This window comes from Phytophthora sojae (assembly GCF_000149755.1).
Source record: "Phytophthora sojae unplaced genomic scaffold PHYSOscaffold_13, whole genome shotgun sequence".
NCBI classification, from domain to species: Eukaryota; Oomycota; class Peronosporomycetes; order Peronosporales; family Peronosporaceae; genus Phytophthora; species Phytophthora sojae.
Window position 1 is genome coordinate 1 of NW_009258127.1, and position 23,806 is coordinate 23,806.

Consider the following 23,806-nt stretch of genomic DNA (forward strand, 5'->3'; position numbering starts at 1 on the left):
AACCCTAAACCCTAAACCCTAAACCCTAAACCCTAAACCCTAAACCCTAAACCCTAAACCCTAAACCCTAAACCCTAAACCCTAAACCCTAAACCCTAAACCCTAAACCCTAAACCCTAAACCCTAAACCCTAAACCCTAAACCCTAAACCCTAAACCCTAAACCCTAAACCCTAAACCCTAAACCCTAAACCCTAAACCCTAAACCCTAAACCCTAAACCCTAAACCCTAAACCCTAAACCCTAAACCATAAACCCTGAACCATAAACCCTAAACCACTAATTCTCACCTTCTCATTTACAAAATCCACATCTACTTCCACCTTTTATAACTATATTCAACCACCACATTCCTCCTCTTCATTTACAACCCACTTTTCTCCACCACCTCCACTCTCGTTTCTCAACCTCATTATCTACTTTTTACCTTATACCCATCATTCACCCACAGCTATCCTACTCCCCATACTCCGTTTACATACGTCAACCTACTTCGACATAAACTAACTCTATTAAACTATCAACTCCTTTTTCTACATCCTGTCTGTACTTTCGTTTTCAAACCGCGTTTACCACTTTTCACCTCGTATCCACCACTTAACATCCCATCTACCCTCTTCATTGTCCACACACACCAACCAAAACACTCACTTCCCATCACATACCCACCAATCTACCACATATATCCACCTCATTTACACATCACATACTATCTTCTACAATAATCCACTCCACTATAAATAATGAACTACAATATAGTTCTAACCATATACTTCAACATACCTAAATCAAATTACACATTAATAGATATTTTGGATTATAGTGCATAATTTGGTTTATTATCGACTAAAAAGTAGATCATTTGGTTTGTTACCACTGTTACCCATCACCTCATACTTACACCATGTATACTACCACATTTTCCTCATGTACGATTATGTACACCACTTCTCATAATCTACTACACTTGTGTTCAATACAGATAAACTTTCGACTCCCAAAATGTTACGTTCGTATGGCTGAAATTAGCAGCAATCAAATAATGGATCACTGACCCGTCTCTGGCACACGGGAGTGGTACCATCGAATCCCCCGTATACGAAAACCTGGTAATACAGGGAGTTGATATCAACTCCCTGTATACTATACCAATAATGGTTCTGGTTGCCTGGTAATATCATCTAAAATATATGTTTGCATGCTAAAAGTGAGTTTAGCATGGTCAAAAACGTACCCTACCTAAATCTCAGCTCCGTAGCTTCATATTGGCTCCATAATAACATTGACGCTAGCTTTTAATTGTATTTAAACCTTTCTCTGGCACATATAAGTCGTATAATAGAATTCCCTGCTGATGAAAACCTAGGGTCCCCAAATTCCAGGTGCTACAGCCAGATCAACTATATACCTCTCTAAACTTATATTTACTTGCCTAATTTAAATATTAATTTCACCTTTTATAAGTTTTCAATAGCTAAAAATTGCCGGATTTTTCTTGGATGAGTAGCATATCACTAAAGTGGGGTACCGAAATTACCACCATGAAAATTTGAATTTAGGTTATTTTCGGCAAAGTGGACCCTAGATGAACGTTCGTGGCATACACGGGACGCATATACAACCACGGTGCAACCAAGCATCAAAAGCCTGCAAACCGCTATGGACACGTTTGACAGCATCGGAGCCGCTACCACATGTAGGCCAGTGGTGACGGAACGCGCTCAACGGGCGCTACAGTCGGTAACCAAGAGGAGGGAATCGTGGAGGCCTTTCCGACGGTTTGCCACCATATGGCTAGGCTCGTTAGCTATATCATGACGTAACTAGAGCTGCGCGACTGTGCGTCGGCTCCTCGAAGCCGATCTTGCTATCGTCAGCGGCCGGAATGCGCCCAACAGGCGCTGCTTGCGGGCAAGGCGAGAATCGGGACGAGGCCTTCTACGCGGTTGCAAGCTGCATGCGATGGCACATCATATGCGTCCGGCCATGGTGATACCATTTGCTCTCTAATTTATGGCCAATGAGACATTGGTGCCATCGCTAGGGGTCGTGTAGCCACTGCTGGTGGGCTGCTGGTGGGCAAGGCGAGAATCGGGACGAGGCCTTCTACGTAGTTGCAGGCTGCATGCGATGGCTCATCGGGTGCGTCTAGCCATGGCGATACCGTTTGCGCTCTAATTTATGGTCAATGAGACATTGGTGCCATCGCTAGGGGTCGTGTAGCCACTGCTGGTGGGCTGCTGGTGGGCAAGGCGAGAATCGGGATCGAGGCCTTCTACGCGGTTGCAGGTTGCAGGCTGCATGCGATGGCACATCATATGCGGCCGGCCATGGCGATACCATTTGCTCTCTAATTTATGGCCAATGAGACATTGGTGCCATCGCTAGGGGTCGTGTAGCCACTGCTGGTGGGCTACTGGTGGGCAAGGCGAGAATCGGGACGAGGCCTTCTACGCGGTTGCAGGCTGCATGCGATGGCACATCATATGCGTCCGGCCATGGCGATACCATTTGCTCTCGAATTTATGGCCAACGAGACATTGGTGCCATCGCTAGGGGTCGTGTAGCCACTGGTGGTGGGCTGCTGGTGGGCAAGGCGAGAATCGGGACGAGGCCTTCTACGCGGTTGCAGGCTGCATGCGATGGCACATCATATGCGTCCGGCCATGGCGTTACCATTTGCTCTCTAATTTATGGCCAATGAGACATTGGTGCCATCGCTAGGGGTCGTGTAGCCACTGCTGGTGGGCTGCTGGTGGGCAAGGCGAGAATCGGGACGAGGCGTTCTACGCGGTTGCAGGTTGCAGGCTGCATGCGATGGCACATCATATGCGTCCGGCCATGGCGATGCCATTTGCTCTCTAATTTATGGCCAATGAGACATTGGTGCCATCGCTAGGGGTCGTGTAGCCACTGCTGGTGGGCTGCTGGTGGGCAAGGCGAGAATCGGGACGAGGCCTTCTACGTGGTTGCAGGCTGCGTGCGATGGCACATCATATGCGTCCGGCCATGGCGTTACCATTTGCTCTCTAATTTATGGCCAATGAGACATTGGTGCCATCGCTAGGGGTCGTGTAGCCACTGCTGGTGGGCTGCTGGTGGGCAAGGCGAGAATCGGGACGAGGCCTTCTACGCGGTTGCAGGCTGCATGCGATGGCACATCATATGCGTCCGGCCATGGCGATACCATTTGCTCTCTAATTTATGGCCAATGAGACATTGGTGCCATCGCTAGGGGTCGTGTAGCCACTGCTGGTGGGCTGCTGGTGGGCAAGGCGAGAATCGGGACGAGGCCTTCTACGCGGTTGCAGGCTGCATGCGATGGCACATCATATGCGGCCGGCCATGGCGTTACCATTTGCTCTCGAATTTATGGCCAATGAGACATTGGTGCCATCGCTAGGGGTCGTGTAGCCACTGCTGGTGGGCTGCTGGTGGGCAAGGCGAGAATCGGGACGAGGCGTTCTACGCGGTTGCAAGCTGCATGCGATGGCACATCATATGCGTCTGGCCATGGCGATACCATTTGCTCTCTAATTTATGGCCAATGAGACATTGGTGCCATCGCTAGGGGTCGTGTAGCCACTGCAGGTGGACTGCTGGTGGGCAAGGCGAGAATCGGGACGAGGCCTTCTACGCGGTTGCAAGCTGCATGCGACGGCACATCATATGCGTCTGGCCATGGCGATACCATTTGCTCTCTAATTTATGGCCAATGAGACATTGGTGCCATCGCTAGGGGTCGTGTAGCCACTGCTGGTGGGCTGCTGGTGGGCAAGGCGAGAATCGGGACGAGGCCTTCTACGCGGTTGCAAGCTGCATGCGATGGCTCGTCGGATGCGTCTGGCCATGGCGATACCATTGGCGCTCTAATTTATGGCCAACGAGACATTGGTGCCATCGCTAGGGGTCGTGTAGCCACTGCTGGTGGACTGCTGGTGGGCAAGGCGAGAATCGGGATCGAGGCCTTCTACGCGGTTGCAGGTTGCATGCGATGGCACATCATATGCGTCCGGCCATGTCGATGCCATTTGCTCTCTAATTTATGGCCAATGAGACATTGGTGCCATCGCTAGGGGTCGTGTAGCCACTGCTGGTGGGCTGCTGGTGGGCAAGGCGAGAATCGGGACGAGGCCTTCTACGCGGTTGCAAGCTGCATGCGATGGCTCGTCGGATGCGTCTGGCCATGGCGATACCATTGGCGCTCTAATTTATGGCCAATGAGACATTGGTGCCATCGCTAGGGGTCGTGTAGCCACTGCTGGTGGGCTGCTGGTGGGCAAGGCGAGAATCGGGACGAGGCCTTCTACGCGGTTGCAAGCTGCATGCGATGGCTCGTCGGATGCGTCTGGCCATGGCGATACCATTGGCGCTCTAATTTATGGCCAATGAGACATTGGTGCCATCGCTAGGGGTCGTGTAGCCACTGCTGGTGGGCTGCTGGTGGGCAAGGCGAGAATCGGGACGAGGCCTTCTACGCGGTTGCAAGCTGCATGCGACGGCACATCATATGCGTCTGGCCATGGCGATACCATTTGCTCTCTAATTTATGGCCAACGAGACATTGGTGCCATCGCTAGGGGTCGTGTAGCCACTGCTGGTGGGCTGCTGGTGGGCAAGGTGAGAATCGGGATCGAGGCCTTCTACGCGGTTGCAGGTTGCAGGCTGCATGCGATGGCACATCATATGCGTCCGGCCATGGCGATGCCATTTGCTCTCTAATTTATGGCCAATGAGACATTGGTGCCATCGCTAGGGGTCGTGTAGCCACTGCTGGTGGGCTGCTGGTGGGCAAGGCGAGAATCGGGATCGAGGCCTTCTACGCGGTTGCAGGCTGCGTGGGATGGCTCGTCGGATGCATCTGGCCATGGCGATACCACTGGCGCTCTAATTTATGGCCAACGAGACATTGGTGCCATCGCTAGGGGTCGTGTAGCCACTGCTGGTGGGCTGCTGGTGGGCAAGGCGAGAATCGGGACGAGGCCTTCTACGCGGTTGCAGGTTGCATGCGATGGCACATCATATGCGTCCGGCCATGGCGTTACCATTTGCTCTCTAATTTATGGCCAATGAGACATTGGTGCCATCGCTAGGGGTCGTGTAGCCACTGCTGGTGGGCTGCTGGTGGGCAAGGCGAGAATCGGGACGAGGCGTTCTACGCGGTTGCAGGTTGCAGGCTGCATGCGATGGCACATCATATGCGTCCGGCCATGGCGATGCCATTTGCTCTCTAATTTATGGCCAATGAGACATTGGTGCCATCGCTAGGGGTCGTGTAGCCACTGCTGGTGGGCTGCTGGTGGGCAAGGCGAGAATCGGGACGAGGCCTTCTACGTGGTTGCAGGCTGCGTGCGATGGCACATCATATGCGTCCGGCCATGGCGTTACCATTTGCTCTCTAATTTATGGCCAATGAGACATTGGTGCCATCGCTAGGGGTCGTGTAGCCACTGCTGGTGGGCTGCTGGTGGGCAAGGCGAGAATCGGGACGAGGCCTTCTACGCGGTTGCAGGCTGCATGCGATGGCACATCATATGCGTCCGGCCATGGCGATACCATTTGCTCTCTAATTTATGGCCAATGAGACATTGGTGCCATCGCTAGGGGTCGTGTAGCCACTGCTGGTGGGCTGCTGGTGGGCAAGGCGAGAATCGGGACGAGGCCTTCTACGTGGTTGCAGGCTGCATGCGATGGCACATCATATGCGTCCGGCCATGGCGTTACCATTTGCTCTCGAATTTATGGCCAATGAGACATTGGTGCCATCGCTAGGGGTCGTGTAGCCACTGCTGGTGGGCTGCTGGTGGGCAAGGCGAGAATCGGGACGAGGCGTTCTACGCGGTTGCAGGCTGCATGCGACGGCACATCATATGCGTCTGGCCATGGCGATACCATTTGCTCTCGAATTTATGGCCAATGAGACATTGGTGCCATCGCTAGGGGTCGTGTAGCCACTGCTGGTGGGCTGCTGGTGGGCAAGGCGAGAATCGGGACGAGGCCTTCTACGTGGTTGCAGGCTGCATGCGATGGCACATCATATGCGTCCGGCCATGGCGTTACCATTGCCGCTCTAATTTATGGCCAACGAGACATTGGTGCCATCGCTAGGGGTCGTGTAGCCACTGCTGGTGGGCTGCTGGTGGGCAAGGCGAGAATCGGGATCGAGGCCTTCTACGCGGTTGCAGGCTGCGTGCGATGGCACATCATATGCGTCCGGCCATGGCGATACCATTGGCGCTCTAATTTATGGCCAACGAGACATTGGTGCCATCGCTAGGGGTCGTGTAGCCACTGCTGGTGGCCTACTGGTGGGCAAGGCGAGAATCGGGACGAGGCCTTCTACGCGGTTGCAGGCTGCATGCGATGGCACATCATATGCGTGCTGGCCATGGCGATACCATTTGCTCTCTAATTTATGACCAACGAGACATTGGTGCCATCGCTAGGGGTCGTGTAGCCACTGCTGGTGGGCTGCTGGTGGGCAAGGCGAGAATCGGGATCGAGGCCTTCTACGCGGTTGCAGGCTGCATGCGATGGCACATCATATGCGTCCGGCCATGGCGATACCATTTGCTCTCGAATTTACGGCCAACGAGACATTGGTGCCATCGCTAGGGGTCGTGTAGCCACTGCTGGTGGGCTGCTGGTGGGCAAGGCGAGAATCGGGATCGAGGCCTTCTACGCGGTTGCAGGCTGCATGCGATGGCACATCATATGCGTCCGGCCATGGCGATACCATTTGCTCTCTAATTTATGGCCAATGAGACATTGGTGCCATCGCTAGGGGTCGTGTAGCCACTGCTGGTGGGCTGCTGGTGGGCAAGGCGAGAATCGGGACGAGGCGTTCTACGCGGTTGCAAGCTGCATGCGACGGCACATCATATGCGTCTGGCCATGGCGATACCATTTGCTCTCTAATTTATGGCCAATGAGACATTGGTGCCATCGCTAGGGGTCGTGTAGCCACTGCTGGTGGGCTACTGGTGGGCAAGGCGAGAATCGGGACGAGGCCTTCTACGCGGTTGCAGGCTGCATGCGATGGCACATCATATGCGTGCTGGCCATGGCGATACCATTTGCTCTCTAATTTATGACCAACGAGACATTGGTGCCATCGCTAGGGGTCGTGTAGCCACTGCTGGTGGGCTGCTGGTGGGCAAGGCGAGAATCGGGACGAGGCCTTCTACGTGGTTGCAGGCTGCATGCGATGGCACATCATATGCGTCCGGCCATGGCGATACCATTTGCTCTCTAATTTATGGCCAATGAGACATTGGTGCCATCGCTAGGGGTCGTGTAGCCACTGCTGGTGGGCTGCTGGTGGGCAAGGCGAGAATCGGGACGAGGCCTTCTACGTGGTTGCAGGCTGCATGCGATGGCACATCATATGCGTCCGGCCATGGCGTTACCATTGCCGCTCTAATTTATGGCCAACGAGACATTGGTGCCATCGCTAGGGGTCGTGTAGCCACTGCTGGTGGGCTGCTGGTGGGCAAGGCGAGAATCGGGATCGAGGCCTTCTACGCGGTTGCAGGCTGCATGCGATGGCACATCATATGCGTCCGGCCATGGCGATACCATTTGCTCTCGAATTTACGGCCAACGAGACATTGGTGCCATCGCTAGGGGTCGTGTAGCCACTGCTGGTGGGCTGCTGGTGGGCAAGGCGAGAATCGGGATCGAGGCCTTCTACGCGGTTGCAGGCTGCATGCGATGGCACATCATATGCGTCCGGCCATGGCGATACCATTTGCTCTCTAATTTATGGCCAATGAGACATTGGTGCCATCGCTAGGGGTCGTGTAGCCACTGCTGGTGGGCTGCTGGTGGGCAAGGCGAGAATCGGGACGAGGCGTTCTACGCGGTTGCAAGCTGCATGCGACGGCACATCATATGCGTCTGGCCATGGCGATACCATTTGCTCTCTAATTTATGGCCAATGAGACATTGGTGCCATCGCTAGGGGTCGTGTAGCCACTGCTGGTGGGCTACTGGTGGGCAAGGCGAGAATCGGGATCGAGGCCTTCTACGCGGTTGCAGGCTGCATGCGATGGCACATCATATGCGTCCGGCCATGGCGATACCATTTGCTCTCTAATTTATGGCCAATGAGACATTGGTGCCATCGCTAGGGGTCGTGTAGCCACTGCTGGTGGGCTGCTGGTGGGCAAGGCGAGAATCGGGACGAGGCGTTCTACGCGGTTGCAAGCTGCATGCGACGGCACATCATATGCGTCTGGCCATGGCGATACCATTTGCTCTCTAATTTATGGCCAATGAGACATTGGTGCCATCGCTAGGGGTCGTGTAGCCACTGCTGGTGGGCTACTGGTGGGCAAGGCGAGAATCGGGATCGAGGCCTTCTACGCGGTTGCAGGCTGCATGCGATGGCACATCATATGCGTGCTGGCCATGGCGATACCATTTGCTCTCTAATTTATGACCAACGAGACATTGGTGCCATCGCTAGGGGTCGTGTAGCCACTGCTGGTGGGCTGCTGGTGGGCAAGGCGAGAATCGGGATCGAGGCCTTCTACGCGGTTGCAGGCTGCATGCGATGGCACATCATATGCGTCCGGCCATGGCGATACCATTTGCTCTCGAATTTATGGCCAATGAGACATTGGTGCCATCGCTAGGGGTCGTGTAGCCACTGCTGGTGGGCTGCTGGTGGGCAAGGCGAGAATCGGGACGAGGCGTTCTACGCGGTTGCAAGCTGCATGCGACGGCACATCATATGCGTCTGGCCATGGCGATACCATTTGCTCTCTAATTTATGGCCAATGAGACATTGGTGCCATCGCTAGGGGTCGTGTAGCCACTGCTGGTGGGCTACTGGTGGGCAAGGCGAGAATCGGGACGAGGCCTTCTACGCGGTTGCAGGCTGCATGCGATGGCACATCATATGCGTGCTGGCCATGGCGATACCATTTGCTCTCTAATTTATGACCAACGAGACATTGGTGCCATCGCTAGGGGTCGTGTAGCCACTGCTGGTGGGCTGCTGGTGGGCAAGGCGAGAATCGGGATCGAGGCCTTCTACGCGGTTGCAGGCTGCATGCGATGGCACATCATATGCGTCCGGCCATGGCGATACCATTTGCTCTCGAATTTATGGCCAATGAGACATTGGTGCCATCGCTAGGGGTCGTGTAGCCACTGCTGGTGGGCTGCTGGTGGGCAAGGCGAGAATCAGGACGAGGCCTTCTACGCGGTTGCAGGCTGCATGCGATGGCACATCATATGCGTCCGGCCATGGCGTTACCATTGGCGCTCTAATTTATGGCCAACGAGACATTGGTGCCATCGCTAGGGGTCGTGTAGCCACTGCTGGTGGGCTGCTGGTGGGCAAGGCGAGAATCGGGATCGAGGCCTTCTACGCGGTTGCAGGCTGCATGCGATGGCACATCATATGCGTCCGGCCATGGCGATACCGTTTGCTCTCTAATTTATGGCCAATGAGACATTGGTGCCATCGCTAGGGGTCGTGTAGCCACTGCTGGTGGGCTGCTGGTGGGCAAGGCGAGAATCGGGATCGAGGCGTTCTACGCGGTTGCAGGCTGCATGCGATGGCACATCATATGCGTCCGGCCATGGCGATACCATTTGCTCTCTAATTTATGGCCAATGAGACATTGGTGCCATCGCTAGGGGTCGTGTAGCCACTGCTGGTGGGCTGCTGGTGGGCAAGGCGAGAATCGGGACGAGGCCTTCTACGCGGTTGCAGGCTGCATGCGATGGCACATCATATGCGTCCGGCCATGGCGATACCATTTGCTCTCTAATTTATGGCCAATGAGACATTGGTGCCATCGCTAGGGGTCGTGTAGCCACTGGTGGTGGGCTGCTGGTGGGCAAGGCGAGAATCGGGATCGAGGCCTTCTACGCGGTTGCAGGCTGCATGCGATGGCACATCATATGCGTCCGGCCATGGCGATACCATTTGCTCTCGAATTTATGGCCAATGAGACATTGGTGCCATCGCTAGGGGTCGTGTAGCCACTGCTGGTGGGCTGCTGGTGGGCAAGGCGAGAATCGGGACGAGGCCTTCTACGCGGTTGCAGGCTGCATGCGATGGCACATCATATGCGGCCGGCCATGGCGTTACCATTTGCTCTCTAATTTATGGTCAATGAGACATTGGTGCCATCGCTAGGGGTCGTGTAGCCACTGCTGGTGGGCTACTGGTGGGCAAGGCGAGAATCGGGACGAGGCCTTCTACGCGGTTGCAGGCTGCATGCGATGGCACATCATATGCGTGCTGGCCATGGCGATACCATTTGCTCTCTAATTTATGACCAACGAGACATTGGTGCCATCACTAGGGGTCGTGTAGCCACTGCTGGTGGGCTGCTGGTGGGCAAGGCGAGAATCGGGATCGAGGCCTTCTACGCGGTTGCAGGCTGCATGCGATGGCACATCATATGCGTCCGGCCATGGCGATACCATTTGCTCTCGAATTTACGGCCAACGAGACATTGGTGCCATCGCTAGGGGTCGTGTAGCCACTGCTGGTGGGCTGCTGGTGGGCAAGGCGAGAATCGGGACGAGGCCTTCTACGCGGTTGCAGGCTGCATGCGATGGCACATCATATGCGGCCGGCCATGGCGTTACCATTTGCTCTCTAATTTATGGCCAATGAGACATTGGTGCCATCGCTAGGGGTCGTGTAGCCACTGCTGGTGGGCTGCTGGTGGGCAAGGCGAGAATCGGGACGAGGCCTTCTACGCGGTTGCAGGCTGCATGCGATGGCACATCATATGCGTCCGGCCATGGCGATACCATTTGCTCTCTAATTTATGGCCAATGAGACATTGGTGCCATCGCTAGGGGTCGTGTAGCCACTGCTGGTGGGCTGCTGGTGGGCAAGGCGAGAATCGGGACGAGGCCTTCTACGCGGTTGCAGGCTGCATGCGATGGCACATCATATGCGGCCGGCCATGGCGTTACCATTTGCTCTCTAATTTATGGCCAATGAGACATTGGTGCCATCGCTAGGGGTCGTGTAGCCACTGCTGGTGGGCTACTGGTGGGCAAGGCGAGAATCGGGACGAGGCCTTCTACGCGGTTGCAGGCTGCATGCGATGGCACATCATATGCGTGCTGGCCATGGCGATACCATTTGCTCTCTAATTTATGACCAACGAGACATTGGTGCCATCGCTAGGGGTCGTGTAGCCACTGCTGGTGGGCTGCTGGTGGGCAAGGCGAGAATCGGGATCGAGGCCTTCTACGCGGTTGCAGGCTGCATGCGATGGCACATCATATGCGTCCGGCCATGGCGATACCATTTGCTCTCGAATTTACGGCCAACGAGACATTGGTGCCATCGCTAGGGGTCGTGTAGCCACTGCTGGTGGGCTGCTGGTGGGCAAGGCGAGAATCGGGACGAGGCCTTCTACGCGGTTGCAGGCTGCATGCGATGGCACATCATATGCGGCCGGCCATGGCGTTACCATTTGCTCTCTAATTTATGGCCAATGAGACATTGGTGCCATCGCTAGGGGTCGTGTAGCCACTGGTGGTGGGCTGCTGGTGGGCAAGGTGAGAATCGGGATCGAGGCCTTCTACGCGGTTGCAGGTTGCAGGCTGCATGCGATGGCACATCATATGCGGCCGGCCATGGCGTTACCATTTGCTCTCTAATTTATGGCCAATGAGACATTGGTGCCATCGCTAGGGGTCGTGTAGCCACTGCTGGTGGGCTGCTGGTGGGCAAGGCGAGAATCGGGATCGAGGCCTTCTACGCGGTTGCAGGTTGCATGCGATGGCACATCATATGCGTCCGGCCATGTCGATGCCATTTGCTCTCTAATTTATGGCCAATGAGACATTGGTGCCATCGCTAGGGGTCGTGCAGCCACTGCTGGTGGGCTGCTGGTGGGCAAGGCGAGAATCGGGACCGAGGCCTTCTACGCGGTTGCAGGCTGCATGCGATGGCACATCATATGCGTCCTGGCCATGGCGATACCATTTGCTCTCTAATTTATGGTCAATGAGACATTGGTGCCATCGCTAGGGGTCGTGTAGCCACTGCTGGTGGGCTGCTGGTGGGCAAGGCGAGAATCGGGATCGAGGCCTTCTACGCGGTTGCAGGCTGCGTGGGATGGCTCGTCGGATGCATCTGGCCATGGCGATACCACTGGCGCTCTAATTTATGGCCAACGAGACATTGGTGCCATCGCTAGGGGTCGTGTAGCCACTGCTGGTGGGCTGCTGGTGGGCAAGGCGAGAATCGGGATCGAGGCCTTCTACGCGGTTGCAGGCTGCATGCGATGCCTCGTCGGATGCGTCTGGCCATGGCGATACCACTGGCGCTCTAATTTATGGCCAACGAGACATTGGTGCCATCGCTAGGGGTCGTGTAGCCACTGGTGGTGGGCTGCTGGTGGGCAAGGCGAGAATCGGGACCGAGGCCTTCTACGCGGTTGCAGGCTGCATGCGATGGCACCTCATATGCGTCTGGCCATGGCGATACCATTGGCGCTCTAATTTATGGCCAATGAGACATTGGTGCCATCGCTAGGGGTCGTGTAGCCACTGCTGGTGGGCTGCTGGTGGGCAAGGCGAGAATCGGGACCGAGGCCTTCTACGCGGTTGCAGGCTGCATGCGATGGCTCGTCGGATGCGTCTGGCCATGGCGATACCATTGCCGCTCTAATTTATGGCCAACGAGACATTGGTGCCATCGCTAGGGGTCGTGTAGCCACTGCTGGTGGGCTGCTGGTGGGCAAGGCGAGAATCGGGACCGAGGCCTTCTACGCGGTTGCAGGCTGCATGCGATGGCTCGTCGGATGCGTCTGGCCATGGCGATACCATTGCCGCTCTAATTTATGGTCAATGAGACATTGGTGCCATCGCTAGGGGTCGTGTAGCCACTGCTGGTGGGCTGCTGGTGGGCAAGGCGAGAATCGGGATCGAGGCCTTCTACGCGGTTGCAGGCTGCGTGCGATGGCACATCATATGCGTCCGGCCATGGCGATACCATTGGCGCTCTAATTTATGGCCAACGAGACATTGGTGCCATCGCTAGGGGTCGTGTAGCCACTGCTGGTGGGCTGCTGGTGGGCAAGGCGAGAATCGGGACCGAGGCCTTCTACGCGGTTGCAGGCTGCGTGCGATGGCACATCATATGCGTCCGGCCATGGCGATACCATTTGCTCTCGAATTTACGGCCAACGAGACATTGGTGCCATCGCTAGGGGTCGTGTAGCCACTGCTGGTGGGCTGCTGGTGGGCAAGGCGAGAATCGGGACCGAGGCCTTCTACGCGGTTGCAGGCTGCATGCGATGGCACCTCATATGCGTCTGGCCATGGCGATACCATTGGCGCTCTAATTTATGGCCAATGAGACATTGGTGCCATCGCTAGGGGTCGTGTAGCCACTGCTGGTGGGCTGCTGGTGGGCAAGGCGAGAATCGGGACCGAGGCCTTCTACGCGGTTGCAGGCTGCGTGGGATGGCTCGTCGGATGCGTCTGGCCATGGCGATACCATTGCCGCTCTAATTTATGGCCAACGAGACATTGGTGCCATCGCTAGGGGTCGTGTAGCCACTGCTGGTGGGCTGCTGGTGGGCAAGGCGAGAATCGGGACCGAGGCCTTCTACGCGGTTGCAGGCTGCATGCGATGGCTCGTCGGATGCGTCTGGCCATGGCGATACCATTGCCGCTCTAATTTATGGTCAATGAGACATTGGTGCCATCGCTAGGGGTCGTGTAGCCACTGCTGGTGGGCTGCTGGTGGGCAAGGCGAGAATCGGGATCGAGGCCTTCTACGCGGTTGCAGGCTGCGTGCGATGGCACATCATATGCGTCCGGCCATGGCGATACCATTTGCTCTCGAATTTACGGCCAACGAGACATTGGTGCCATCGCTAGGGGTCGTGTAGCCACTGCTGGTGGGCTGCTGGTGGGCAAGGCGAGAATCGGGATCGAGGCCTTCTACGCGGTTGCAGGCTGCGTGCGATGGCACATCATATGCGTCCGGCCATGGCGATACCATTGGCGCTCTAATTTATGGCCAACGAGACATTGGTGCCATCGCTAGGGGTCGTGTAGCCACTGCTGGTGGGCTGCTGGTGGGCAAGGCGAGAATCGGGACCGAGGCCTTCTACGCGGTTGCAGGCTGCGTGCGATGGCACATCATATGCGTCTGGCCATGGCGATACCATTGGCGCTCTAATTTATGGCCAATGAGACATTGGTGCCATCGCTAGGGGTCGTGTAGCCACTGCTGGTGGGCTGCTGGTGGGCAAGGCGAGAATCGGGATCGAGGCCTTCTACGCGGTTGCAGGCTGCGTGCGATGGCACATCATATGCGTCCGGCCATGGCGATACCATTGGCGCTCTAATTTATGGCCAACGAGACATTGGTGCCATCGCTAGGGGTCGTGTAGCCACTGCTGGTGGGCTGCTGGTGGGCAAGGCGAGAATCGGGACCGAGGCCTTCTACGCGGTTGCAGGCTGCGTGCGATGGCACATCATATGCGTCTGGCCATGGCGATACCATTGGCGCTCTAATTTATGGCCAATGAGACATTGGTGCCATCGCTAGGGGTCGTGTAGCCACTGCTGGTGGGCTGCTGGTGGGCAAGGCGAGAATCGGGATCGAGGCCTTCTACGCGGTTGCAGGCTGCGTGCGATGGCACATCATATGCGTCTTGCCATGGCGATACCATTGGCGCTCTAATTTATGGCCAATGAGACATTGGTGCCATCGCTAGGGGTCGTGTAGCCACTGCTGGTGGGCTGCTGGTGGGCAAGGCGAGAATCGGGACCGAGGCCTTCTACGCGGTTGCAGGCTGCATGCGATGGCTCGTCGGATGCGTCTGGCCATGGCGATACCATTTGCGCTCTAATTTATGGTCAATGAGACATTGGTGCCATCGCTAGGGGTCGTGTAGCCACTGCTGGTGGGCTGCTGGTGGGCAAGGCGAGAATCGGGACCGAGGCCTTCTACGCGGTTGCAGGCTGCATGCGATGGCTCGTCGGATGCGTCTGGCCATGGCGATACCATTTGCGCTCTAATTTATGGTCAATGAGACATTGGTGCCATCGCTAGGGGTCGTGTAGCCACTGGTGGTGGGCTGCTGGTGGGCAAGGTGAGAATCGGGACGAGGCCTTCTACGCGGTTGCAGGCTACATGCGATGGCTCATCGGATGCGTCTGGCCATGGCGATACCATTGCCGCTCTAATTTATGGCCAACGAGACATTGGTGCCATCGCTAGGGGTCGTGTAGCCACTGCTGGTGGGCTGCTGGTGGGCAAGGCGAGAATCGGGACCGAGGCCTTCTACGCGGTTGCAGGCTGCATGCGATGGCTCGTCGGATGCGTCTGGCCATGGCGATACCATTGCCGCTCTAATTTATGGCCAACGAGACATTGGTGCCATCGCTAGGGGTCGTGTAGCCACTGGTGGTGGGCTGCTGGTGGGCAAGGCGAGAATCGGGACCGAGGCCTTCTACGCGGTTGCAGGCTGCATGCGATGGCTCGTCGGATGCGTCTGGCCATGGCGATACCATTACCGCTCTAATTTATGGTCAATGAGACATTGGTGCCATCGCTAGGGGTCCTGTAGCCACTGCTGGTGGGCAAGGCGAGAATCGGGATCGAGGCCTTCTACGCGGTTGCAGGCTGCGTGCGATGGCACATCATATGCGTCTGGCCATGGCGATACCATTGGCGCTCTAATTTATGGCCAACGAGACATTGGTGCCATCGCTAGGGGTCGTGTAGCCACTGCTGGTGGGCTGCTGGTGGGCAAGGCGAGAATCGGGACCGAGGCCTTCTACGCGGTTGCAGGCTGCATGCGATGGCACATCATATGCGTCCGGCCATGGCGTTACCATTTGCTTTCTAATTTATGGTCAATGAGACATTGGTGCCATCGCTAGGGGTCGTGTAGCCACTGGTGGTGGGCTGCTGGTGGGCAAGGTGAGAATCGGGACGAGGCCTTCTACGCGGTTGCAGGCTGCATGCGATGGCTCGTCGGATGCGTCTGGCCATGGCGATACCATTGCCGCTCTAATTTATGGCCAACGAGACATTGGTGCCATCGCTAGGGGTCGTGTAGCCACTGGTGGTGGGCTGCTGGTGGGCAAGGCGAGAATCGGGATCGAGGCCTTCTACGCGGTTGCAGGCTGCGTGCGATGGCACATCATATGCGTCTGGCCATGGCGATACCATTGGCGCTCTAATTTATGGCCAATGAGACATTGGTGCCATCGCTAGGGGTCGTGTAGCCACTGCTGGTGGGCTGCTGGTGGGCAAGGCGAGAATCAGGACGAGGCCTTCTACGCGGTTGCAGGCTGCATGCGATGGCTCGTCGGATGCGTCTGGCCATGGCGATACCATTGGCGCTCTAATTTATGGCCAACGAGACATTGGTGCCATCGCTAGGGGTCGTGTAGCCACTGCTGGTGGGCTGCTGGTGGGCAAGGCGAGAATCGGGATCGAGGCCTTCTACGCGGTTGCAGGCTGCGTGCGATGGCACATCATATGCGTCCGGCCATGGCGATACCATTTGCTCTCTAATTTATGGCCAATGCGACATTGGTGCCATCGCTAGGGGTCGTGTAGCCACTGGTGGTGGGCTGCTGGTGGGCAAGGTGAGAATCGGGACGAGGCCTTCTACGCGGTTGCAGGCTACATGCGATGGCTCATCGGATGCGTCTGGCCATGGCGATACCATTGGCGCTCTAATTTATGGCCAACGAGACATTGGTGCCATCGCTAGGGGTCGTGTAGCCACTGCTGGTGGGCTGCTGGTGGGCAAGGCGAGAATCGGGACCGAGGCCTTCTACGCGGTTGCAGGCTGCATGCGATGGCTCGTCGGATGCGTCTGGCCATGGCGATACCATTGCCGCTCTAATTTATGGTCAATGAGACATTGGTGCCATCGCTAGGGGTCGTGTAGCCACTGCTGGTGGGCTGCTGGTGGGCAAGGCGAGAATCGGGATCGAGGCCTTCTACGCGGTTGCAGGCTGCGTGCGATGGCACATCATATGCGGCCGGCCATGGCGTTACCATTTGCTCTCTAATTTATGGCCAATGAGACATTGGTGCCATCGCTAGGGGTCGTGTAGCCACTGCTGGTGGGCTGCTGGTGGGCAAGGCGAGAATCGGGATCGAGGCCTTCTACGCGGTTGCAGGTTGCATGCGATGGCACATCATATGCGTCCGGCCATGTCGATGCCATTTGCTCTCTAATTTATGGCCAATGAGACATTGGTGCCATCGCTAGGGGTCGTGTAGCCACTGCTGGTGGGCTGCTGGTGGGCAAGGCGAGAATCGGGACCGAGGCCTTCTACGCGGTTGCAGGCTGCATGCGATGGCACATCATATGCGTCCTGGCCATGGCGATACCATTTGCTCTCTAATTTATGGTCAATGAGACATTGGTGCCATCGCTAGGGGTCGTGTAGCCACTGCTGGTGGGCTGCTGGTGGGCAAGGCGAGAATCGGGATCGAGGCCTTCTACGCGGTTGCAGGCTGCGTGGGATGGCTCGTCGGATGCGTCTGGCCATGGCGATACCACTGGCGCTCTAATTTATGGCCAACGAGACATTGGTGCCATCGCTAGGGGTCGTGTAGCCACTGCTGGTGGGCTGCTGGTGGGCAAGGCGAGAATCGGGACGAGGCCTTCTACGCGGTTGCAGGCTGCATGCGATGGCTCGTCGGATGCGTCTGGCCATGGCGACACCATTGCCGCTCTAATTTATGGCCAACGAGACATTGGTGCCATCGCTAGGGGTCGTGTAGCCACTGGTGGTGGGCTGCTGGTGGGCAAGGCGAGAATCGGGACCGAGGCCTTCTACGCGATTGCAGGCTGCATGCGATGGCTCGTCGGATGCGTCTGGCCATGGCGGTACCATTACCGCTCTAATTTATGGTCAATGAGACATTGGTGCCATCGCTAGGGGTCGTGTAGCCACTGCTGGTGGGCAAGGCGAGAATCGGGATCGAGGCCTTCTACGCGGTTGCAGGCTGCGTGCGATGGCACATCATATGCGTCTGGCCATGGCGATACCATTGGCGCTCTAATTTATGGCCAACGAGACATTGGTGCCATCGCTAGGGGTCGTGTAGCCACTGCTGGTGGGCTGCTGGTGGGCAAGGCGAGAATCGGGACCGAGGCCTTCTACGCGGTTGCAGGCTGCATGCGATGGCACATCATATGCGTCCGGCCATGGCGTTACCATTTGCTTTCTAATTTATGGTCAATGAGACATTGGTGCCATCGCTAGGGGTCGTGTAGCCACTGGTGGTGGGCTGCTGGTGGGCAAGGTGAGAATCGGGACGAGGCCTTCTACGCGGTTGCAGGCTACATGCGATGGCTCATCGGATGCGTCTGGCCATGGCGATACCATTGGCGCTCTAATTTATGGCCAACGAGACATTGGTGCCATCGCTAGGGGTCGTGTAGCCACTGCTGGTGGGCTGCTGGTGGGCAAGGCGAGAATCGGGACCGAGGCCTTCTACGCGGTTGCAGGCTGCATGCGATGGCTCGTCGGATGCGTCTGGCCATGGCGATACCATTGCCGCTCTAATTTATGGCCAACGAGACATTGGTGCCATCGCTAGGGGTCGTGTAGCCACTGCTGGTGGGCTGCTGGTGGGCAAGGCGAGAATCGGGATCGAGGCCTTCTACGCGGTTGCAGGCTGCGTGGGATGGCACATCATATGCGTCTGGCCATGGCGATACCATTGGCGCTCTAATTTATGGCCAATGAGACATTGGTGCCATCGCTAGGGGTCGTGTAGCCACTGCTGGTGGGCTGCTGGTGGGCAAGGCGAGAATCGGGACCGAGGCCTTCTACGCGGTTGCAGGCTGCATGCGATGGCTCGTCGGATGCGTCTGGCCATGGCGATACCATTGCCGCTCTAATTTATGGCCAACGAGACATTGGTGCCATCGCTAGGGGTCGTGTAGCCACTGCTGGTGGGCTGCTGGTGGGCAAGGCGAGAACCGGGATCGAGGCCTTCTACGCGGTTGCAGGCTGCGTGCGATGGCACATCATATGCGTCCGGCCATGGCGATACCATTTGCTCTCTAATTTATGGCCAATGCGACATTGGTGCCATCGCTAGGGGTCGTGTAGCCACTGGTGGTGGGCTGCTGGTGGGCAAGGTGAGAATCGGGACGAGGCCTTCTACGCGGTTGCAGGCTGCATGCGATGGCTCATCGGATGCGTCTGGCCATGGCGATACCATTGGCGATCTAATTTATGGCCAACGAGACATTGGTGCCATCGCTAGGGGTCGTGTAGCCACTGGTGGTGGGCTGCTGGTGGGCAAGGTGAGAATCGGGACGAGGCCTTCTACGCGGTTGCAGGCTACATGCGATGGCTCATCGGATGCGTCTGGCCATGGCGATACCATTGGCGATCTAATTTATGGCCAACGAGACATTGGTGCCATCGCTAGGGGTCGTGTAGCCACTGCTGGTGGGCTGCTGGTGGGCAAGGCGAGAATCGGGACCGAGGCCTTCTACGCGGTTGCAGGCTGCATGCGATGGCTCGTCGGATGCGTCTGGCCATGGCGATACCATTGCCGCTCTAATTTATGGCCAACGAGACATTGGTGCCATCGCTAGGGGTCGTGTAGCCACTGCTGGTGGGCTGCTGGTGGGCAAGGCGAGAATCGGGACCGAGGCCTTCTACGCGGTTGCAGGCTGCATGCGATGGCTCATCGGATGCGTCTGGCCATGGCGATACCATTGCCGCTCTAATTTATGGCCAACGAGACATTGGTGCCATCGCTAGGGGTCGTGTAGCCACTGCTGGTGGGCTGCTGGTGGGCAAGGCGAGAATCGGGACCGAGGCCTTCTACGCGGTTGCAGGCTGCATGCGATGACTCGTCGGATGCGTCTGGCCATGGCGATACCATTGGCGCTCTAATTTATGGCCAACGAGACATTGGTGCCATCGCTAGGGGTCGTGTAGCCACTGCTGGTGGGCTGCTGGTGGGCAAGGCGAGAATCGGGACCGAGGCCTTCTACGCGGTTGCAGGCTGCATGCGATGGCTCGTCGGATGCGTCTGGCCATGGCGATACCATTGCCGCTCTAATTTATGGCCAACGAGACATTGGTGCCATCGCTAGGGGTCGTGTAGCCACTGCTGGTGGGCTGCTGGTGGGCAAGGCGAGAATCGGGACGAGGCCTTCTACGCGGTTGCAGGCTGCGTGCGATGGCACCTCATATGCGTCCGGCCATGGCGATACCATTTGCTCTCTAATTTATGGCCAATGCGACATTGGTGCCATCGCTAGGGGTCGTGTAGCCACTGGTGGTGGGCTGCTGGTGGGCAAGGTGAGAATTGGGACGAGGCCTTCTACGCGGTTGCAGGCTACATGCGATGGCTCATCGGATGCGTCTGGCCATGGCGATACCATTGCCGCTCTAATTTATGGCCAACGAGACATTGGTGCCATCGCTAGGGGTCGTGTAGCCACTGCTGGTGGGCTGCTGGTGGGCAAGGCGAGAATCGGGACCGAGGCCTTCTACGCGGTTGCAGGCTGCATGCGATGACTCGTCGGATGCGTCTGGCCATGGCGATACCATTGGCGCTCTAATTTATGGCCAACGAGACATTGGTGCCATCGCTAGGGGTCGTGTAGCCACTGCTGGTGGGCTGCTGGTGGGCAAGGCGAGAATCGGGACCGAGGCCTTCTACGCGGTTGCAGGCTGCATGCGATGGCTCGTCAGATGCGTCTGGCCATGGCGATACCATTGCCGCTCTAATTTATGGCCAACGAGACATTGGTGCCATCGCTAGGGGTCGTGTAGCCACTGGTGGTGGGCTGCTGGTGGGCAAGGCGAGAATCGGGATCGAGGCCTTCTACGCGGTTGCAGGCTGCGTGCGATGGCACATCATATGCGTCTGGCCATGGCGATACCATTGGCGCTCTAATTTATGGCCAATGAGACATTGGTGCCATCGCTAGGGGTCGTGTAGCCACTGCTGGTGGGCTGCTGGTGGGCAAGGCGAGAATCGGGACCGAGGCCTTCTACGCGGTTGCAGGCTGCATGCGATGGCTCGTCGGATGCGTCTGGCCATGGCGATACCATTGCCGCTCTAATTTATGGCCAACGAGACATTGGTGCCATCGCTAGGGGTCGTGTAGCCACTGGTGGTGGGCTGCTGGTGGGCAAGGCGAGAATCGGGACCGAGGCCTTCTACGCGGTTGCAGGCTGCGTGCGATGGCACCTCATATGCGTCTGGCCATGGCGATACCATTGGCGCTCTAATTTATGGCCAATGAGACATTGGTGCCATCGCTAGGGGTCGTGTAGCCACTGCTGGTGGGCTGCTGGTGGGCAAGGCGAGAATCGGGACCGAGGCCTTCTACGCGGTTGCAGGCTGCATGCGATGGCTCGTCGGATGCGTCTGGCCATGGCGATACCATTGCCGCTCTAATTTATGGCCAATGAGACATTGGTGCCATCGCTAGGGGTCGTGTAGCCACTGCTGGTGGGCTGCTGGTGGGCAAGGCGAGAATCGGGACCGAGGCCTTCTACGCGGTTGCAGGCTGCATGCGATGGCTCGTCGGATGCGTCTGGCCATGGCGATACCATTGCCGCTCTAATTTATGGCCAACGAGACATTGGTGCCATCGCTAGGGGTCGTGTAGCCACTGCTGGTGGGCTGCTGGTGGGCAAGGCGAGAATCGGGACCGAGGCCTTCTACGCGGTTGCAGGCTGCATGCGATGGCTCGTCGGATGCGTCTGGCCATGGCGATACCATTGCCGCTCTAATTTATGGCCAATGAGACATTGGTGCCATCGCTAGGGGTCGTGTAGCCACTGCTGGTGGGCTGCTGGTGGGCAAGGCGAGAATCGGGACCGAGGCCTTCTACGCGGTTGCAGGCTGCATGCGATGGCTCGTCGGATGCGTCTGGCCATGGCGATACCATTGCCGCTCTAATTTATGGCCAACGAGACATTGGTGCCATCGCTAGGGGTCGTGTAGCCACTGCTGGTGGGCTGCTGGTGGGCAAGGCGAGAATCGGGACCGAGGCCTTCTACGCGGTTGCAGGCTGCGTGCGATGGCACCTCATATGCGTCTGGCCATGGCGATACCATTGGCGCTCTAATTTATGGCCAATGAGACATTGGTGCCATCGCTAGGGGTCGTGTAGCCACTGCTGGTGGGCTGCTGGTGGGCAAGGCGAGAATCGGGACCGAGGCCTTCTACGCGGTTGCAGGCTGCATGCGATGGCTCGTCGGATGCGTCTGGCCATGGCGATACCATTGGCGCTCTAATTTATGGCCAACGAGACATTGGTGCCATCGCTAGGGGTCGTGTAGCCACTGCTGGTGGGCTGCTGGTGGGCAAGGTGAGAATCGGGATCGAGGCCTTCTACGCGGTTGCAGGCTGCGTGCGATGGCACATCATATGCGTCCGGCCATGGCGATACCATTGCCGCTCTAATTTATGGCCAATGAGACATTGGTGCCATCGCTAGGGGTCGTGTAGCCACTGGTGGTCGGCTGCTGGTGGGCAAGGTGAGAATCGGGACGAGGCCTTCTACGCGGTTGCAGGCTGCATGCGATGGCTCGTCGGATGCGTCTGGCCATGGCGATACCATTGCCGCTCTAATTTATGGCCAACGAGACATTGGTGCCATCGCTAGGGGTCGTGTAGCCACTGCTGGTGGGCTGCTGGTGGGCAAGGCGAGAATCGGGACCGAGGCCTTCTACGCGGTTGCAGGCTGCGTGCGATGGCACATCATATGCGTCTGGCCATGGCGATACCATTGGCGCTCTAATTTATGGCCAATGAGACATTGGTGCCATCGCTAGGGGTCGTGTAGCCACTGCTGGTGGGCTGCTGGTGGGCAAGGCGAGAATCGGGACCGAGGCCTTCTACGCGGTTGCAGGCTGCATGCGATGGCTCGTCGGATGCGTCTGGCCATGGCGATACCATTGGCGCTCTAATTTATGGCCAACGAGACATTGGTGCCATCGCTAGGGGTCGTGTAGCCACTGGTGGTGGGCAAGGTGAGAATCGGGACGAGGCCTTCTACGCGGTTGCAGGCTACATGCGATGGCTCATCGGATGCGTCTGGCCATGGCGATACCATTGCCGCTCTAATTTATGGCCAACGAGACATTGGTGCCATCGCTAGGGGTCGTGTAGCCACTGGTGGTGGGCTGCTGGTGGGCAAGGTGAGAATCGGGACGAGGCCTTCTACGCGGTTGCAGGCTACATGCGATGGCTCATCGGATGCGTCTGGCCATGGCGATACCATTGCCGCTCTAATTTATGGCCAACGAGACATTGGTGCCATCGCTAGGGGTCGTGTAGCCACTGCTGGTGGGCTGCTGGTGGGCAAGGCGAGAATCGGGACCGAGGCCTTCTACGCGGTTGCAGGCTGCATGCGATGGCTCGTCGGATGCGTCTGGCCATGGCGATACCACTGGCGCTCTAATTTATGGCCAACGAGACATTGGTGCCATCGCTAGGGGTCGTGTAGCCACTGCTGGTGGGCTGCTGGTGGGCAAGGCGAGAATCGGGACCGAGGCCTTCTACGCGGTTGCAGGCTGCATGCGATGGCTCGTCGGATGCGTCTGGCCATGGCGATACCATTGCCGCTCTAATTTATGGCCAACGAGACATTGGTGCCATCGCTAGGGGTCGTGTAGCCACTGGTGGTGGGCTGCTGGTGGGCAAGGCGAGAATCGGGATCGAGGCCTTCTACGCGGTTGCAGGCTGCGTGCGATGGCACATCATATGCGTCTGGCCATGGCGATACCATTGCCGCTCTAATTTATGGCCAACGAGACATTGGTGCCATCGCTAGGGG

General features: G+C 57.4%; 1 protein-coding gene across 1 annotated transcript in view; it reads left to right on the plus strand.

Moving 5' to 3' along the window:
- Positions 1–1,658: 1,658 nt before the first annotated feature.
- The window catches only part of PHYSODRAFT_340847 (hypothetical protein), a gene marked incomplete at both ends in the record, with an annotated part of 59,331 nt that continues 37,183 nt past the window's right edge, over positions 1,659–23,806 (plus strand). The window contains 34 exons of the mRNA XM_009539082.1: positions 1,659–1,695; positions 2,084–2,141; positions 2,212–2,288; positions 11,515–11,580; positions 11,661–11,756; positions 11,830–11,918; positions 12,096–12,257; positions 12,603–12,788; positions 13,448–13,633; positions 15,306–15,491; positions 15,578–15,637; positions 15,970–16,143; positions 16,307–16,480; positions 16,568–16,669; positions 17,490–17,843; positions 17,930–17,989; positions 18,491–18,664; positions 18,829–19,002; positions 19,166–19,297; positions 19,503–19,697; positions 19,841–20,026; positions 20,102–20,182; positions 20,270–20,371; positions 20,515–20,637; positions 20,684–20,857; positions 21,022–21,195; positions 21,529–21,714; positions 21,867–22,040; positions 22,205–22,378; positions 22,542–22,715; positions 22,843–22,905; positions 22,983–23,168; positions 23,205–23,390; positions 23,543–23,716. Of these exons, the coding sequence (XP_009537377.1) occupies positions 1,659–1,695; positions 2,084–2,141; positions 2,212–2,288; positions 11,515–11,580; positions 11,661–11,756; positions 11,830–11,918; positions 12,096–12,257; positions 12,603–12,788; positions 13,448–13,633; positions 15,306–15,491; positions 15,578–15,637; positions 15,970–16,143; positions 16,307–16,480; positions 16,568–16,669; positions 17,490–17,843; positions 17,930–17,989; positions 18,491–18,664; positions 18,829–19,002; positions 19,166–19,297; positions 19,503–19,697; positions 19,841–20,026; positions 20,102–20,182; positions 20,270–20,371; positions 20,515–20,637; positions 20,684–20,857; positions 21,022–21,195; positions 21,529–21,714; positions 21,867–22,040; positions 22,205–22,378; positions 22,542–22,715; positions 22,843–22,905; positions 22,983–23,168; positions 23,205–23,390; positions 23,543–23,716 (4,899 nt within the window). The remainder of the gene's footprint in view (positions 1,696–2,083; positions 2,142–2,211; positions 2,289–11,514; positions 11,581–11,660; positions 11,757–11,829; positions 11,919–12,095; positions 12,258–12,602; positions 12,789–13,447; positions 13,634–15,305; positions 15,492–15,577; positions 15,638–15,969; positions 16,144–16,306; positions 16,481–16,567; positions 16,670–17,489; positions 17,844–17,929; positions 17,990–18,490; positions 18,665–18,828; positions 19,003–19,165; positions 19,298–19,502; positions 19,698–19,840; positions 20,027–20,101; positions 20,183–20,269; positions 20,372–20,514; positions 20,638–20,683; positions 20,858–21,021; positions 21,196–21,528; positions 21,715–21,866; positions 22,041–22,204; positions 22,379–22,541; positions 22,716–22,842; positions 22,906–22,982; positions 23,169–23,204; positions 23,391–23,542; positions 23,717–23,806) is intronic.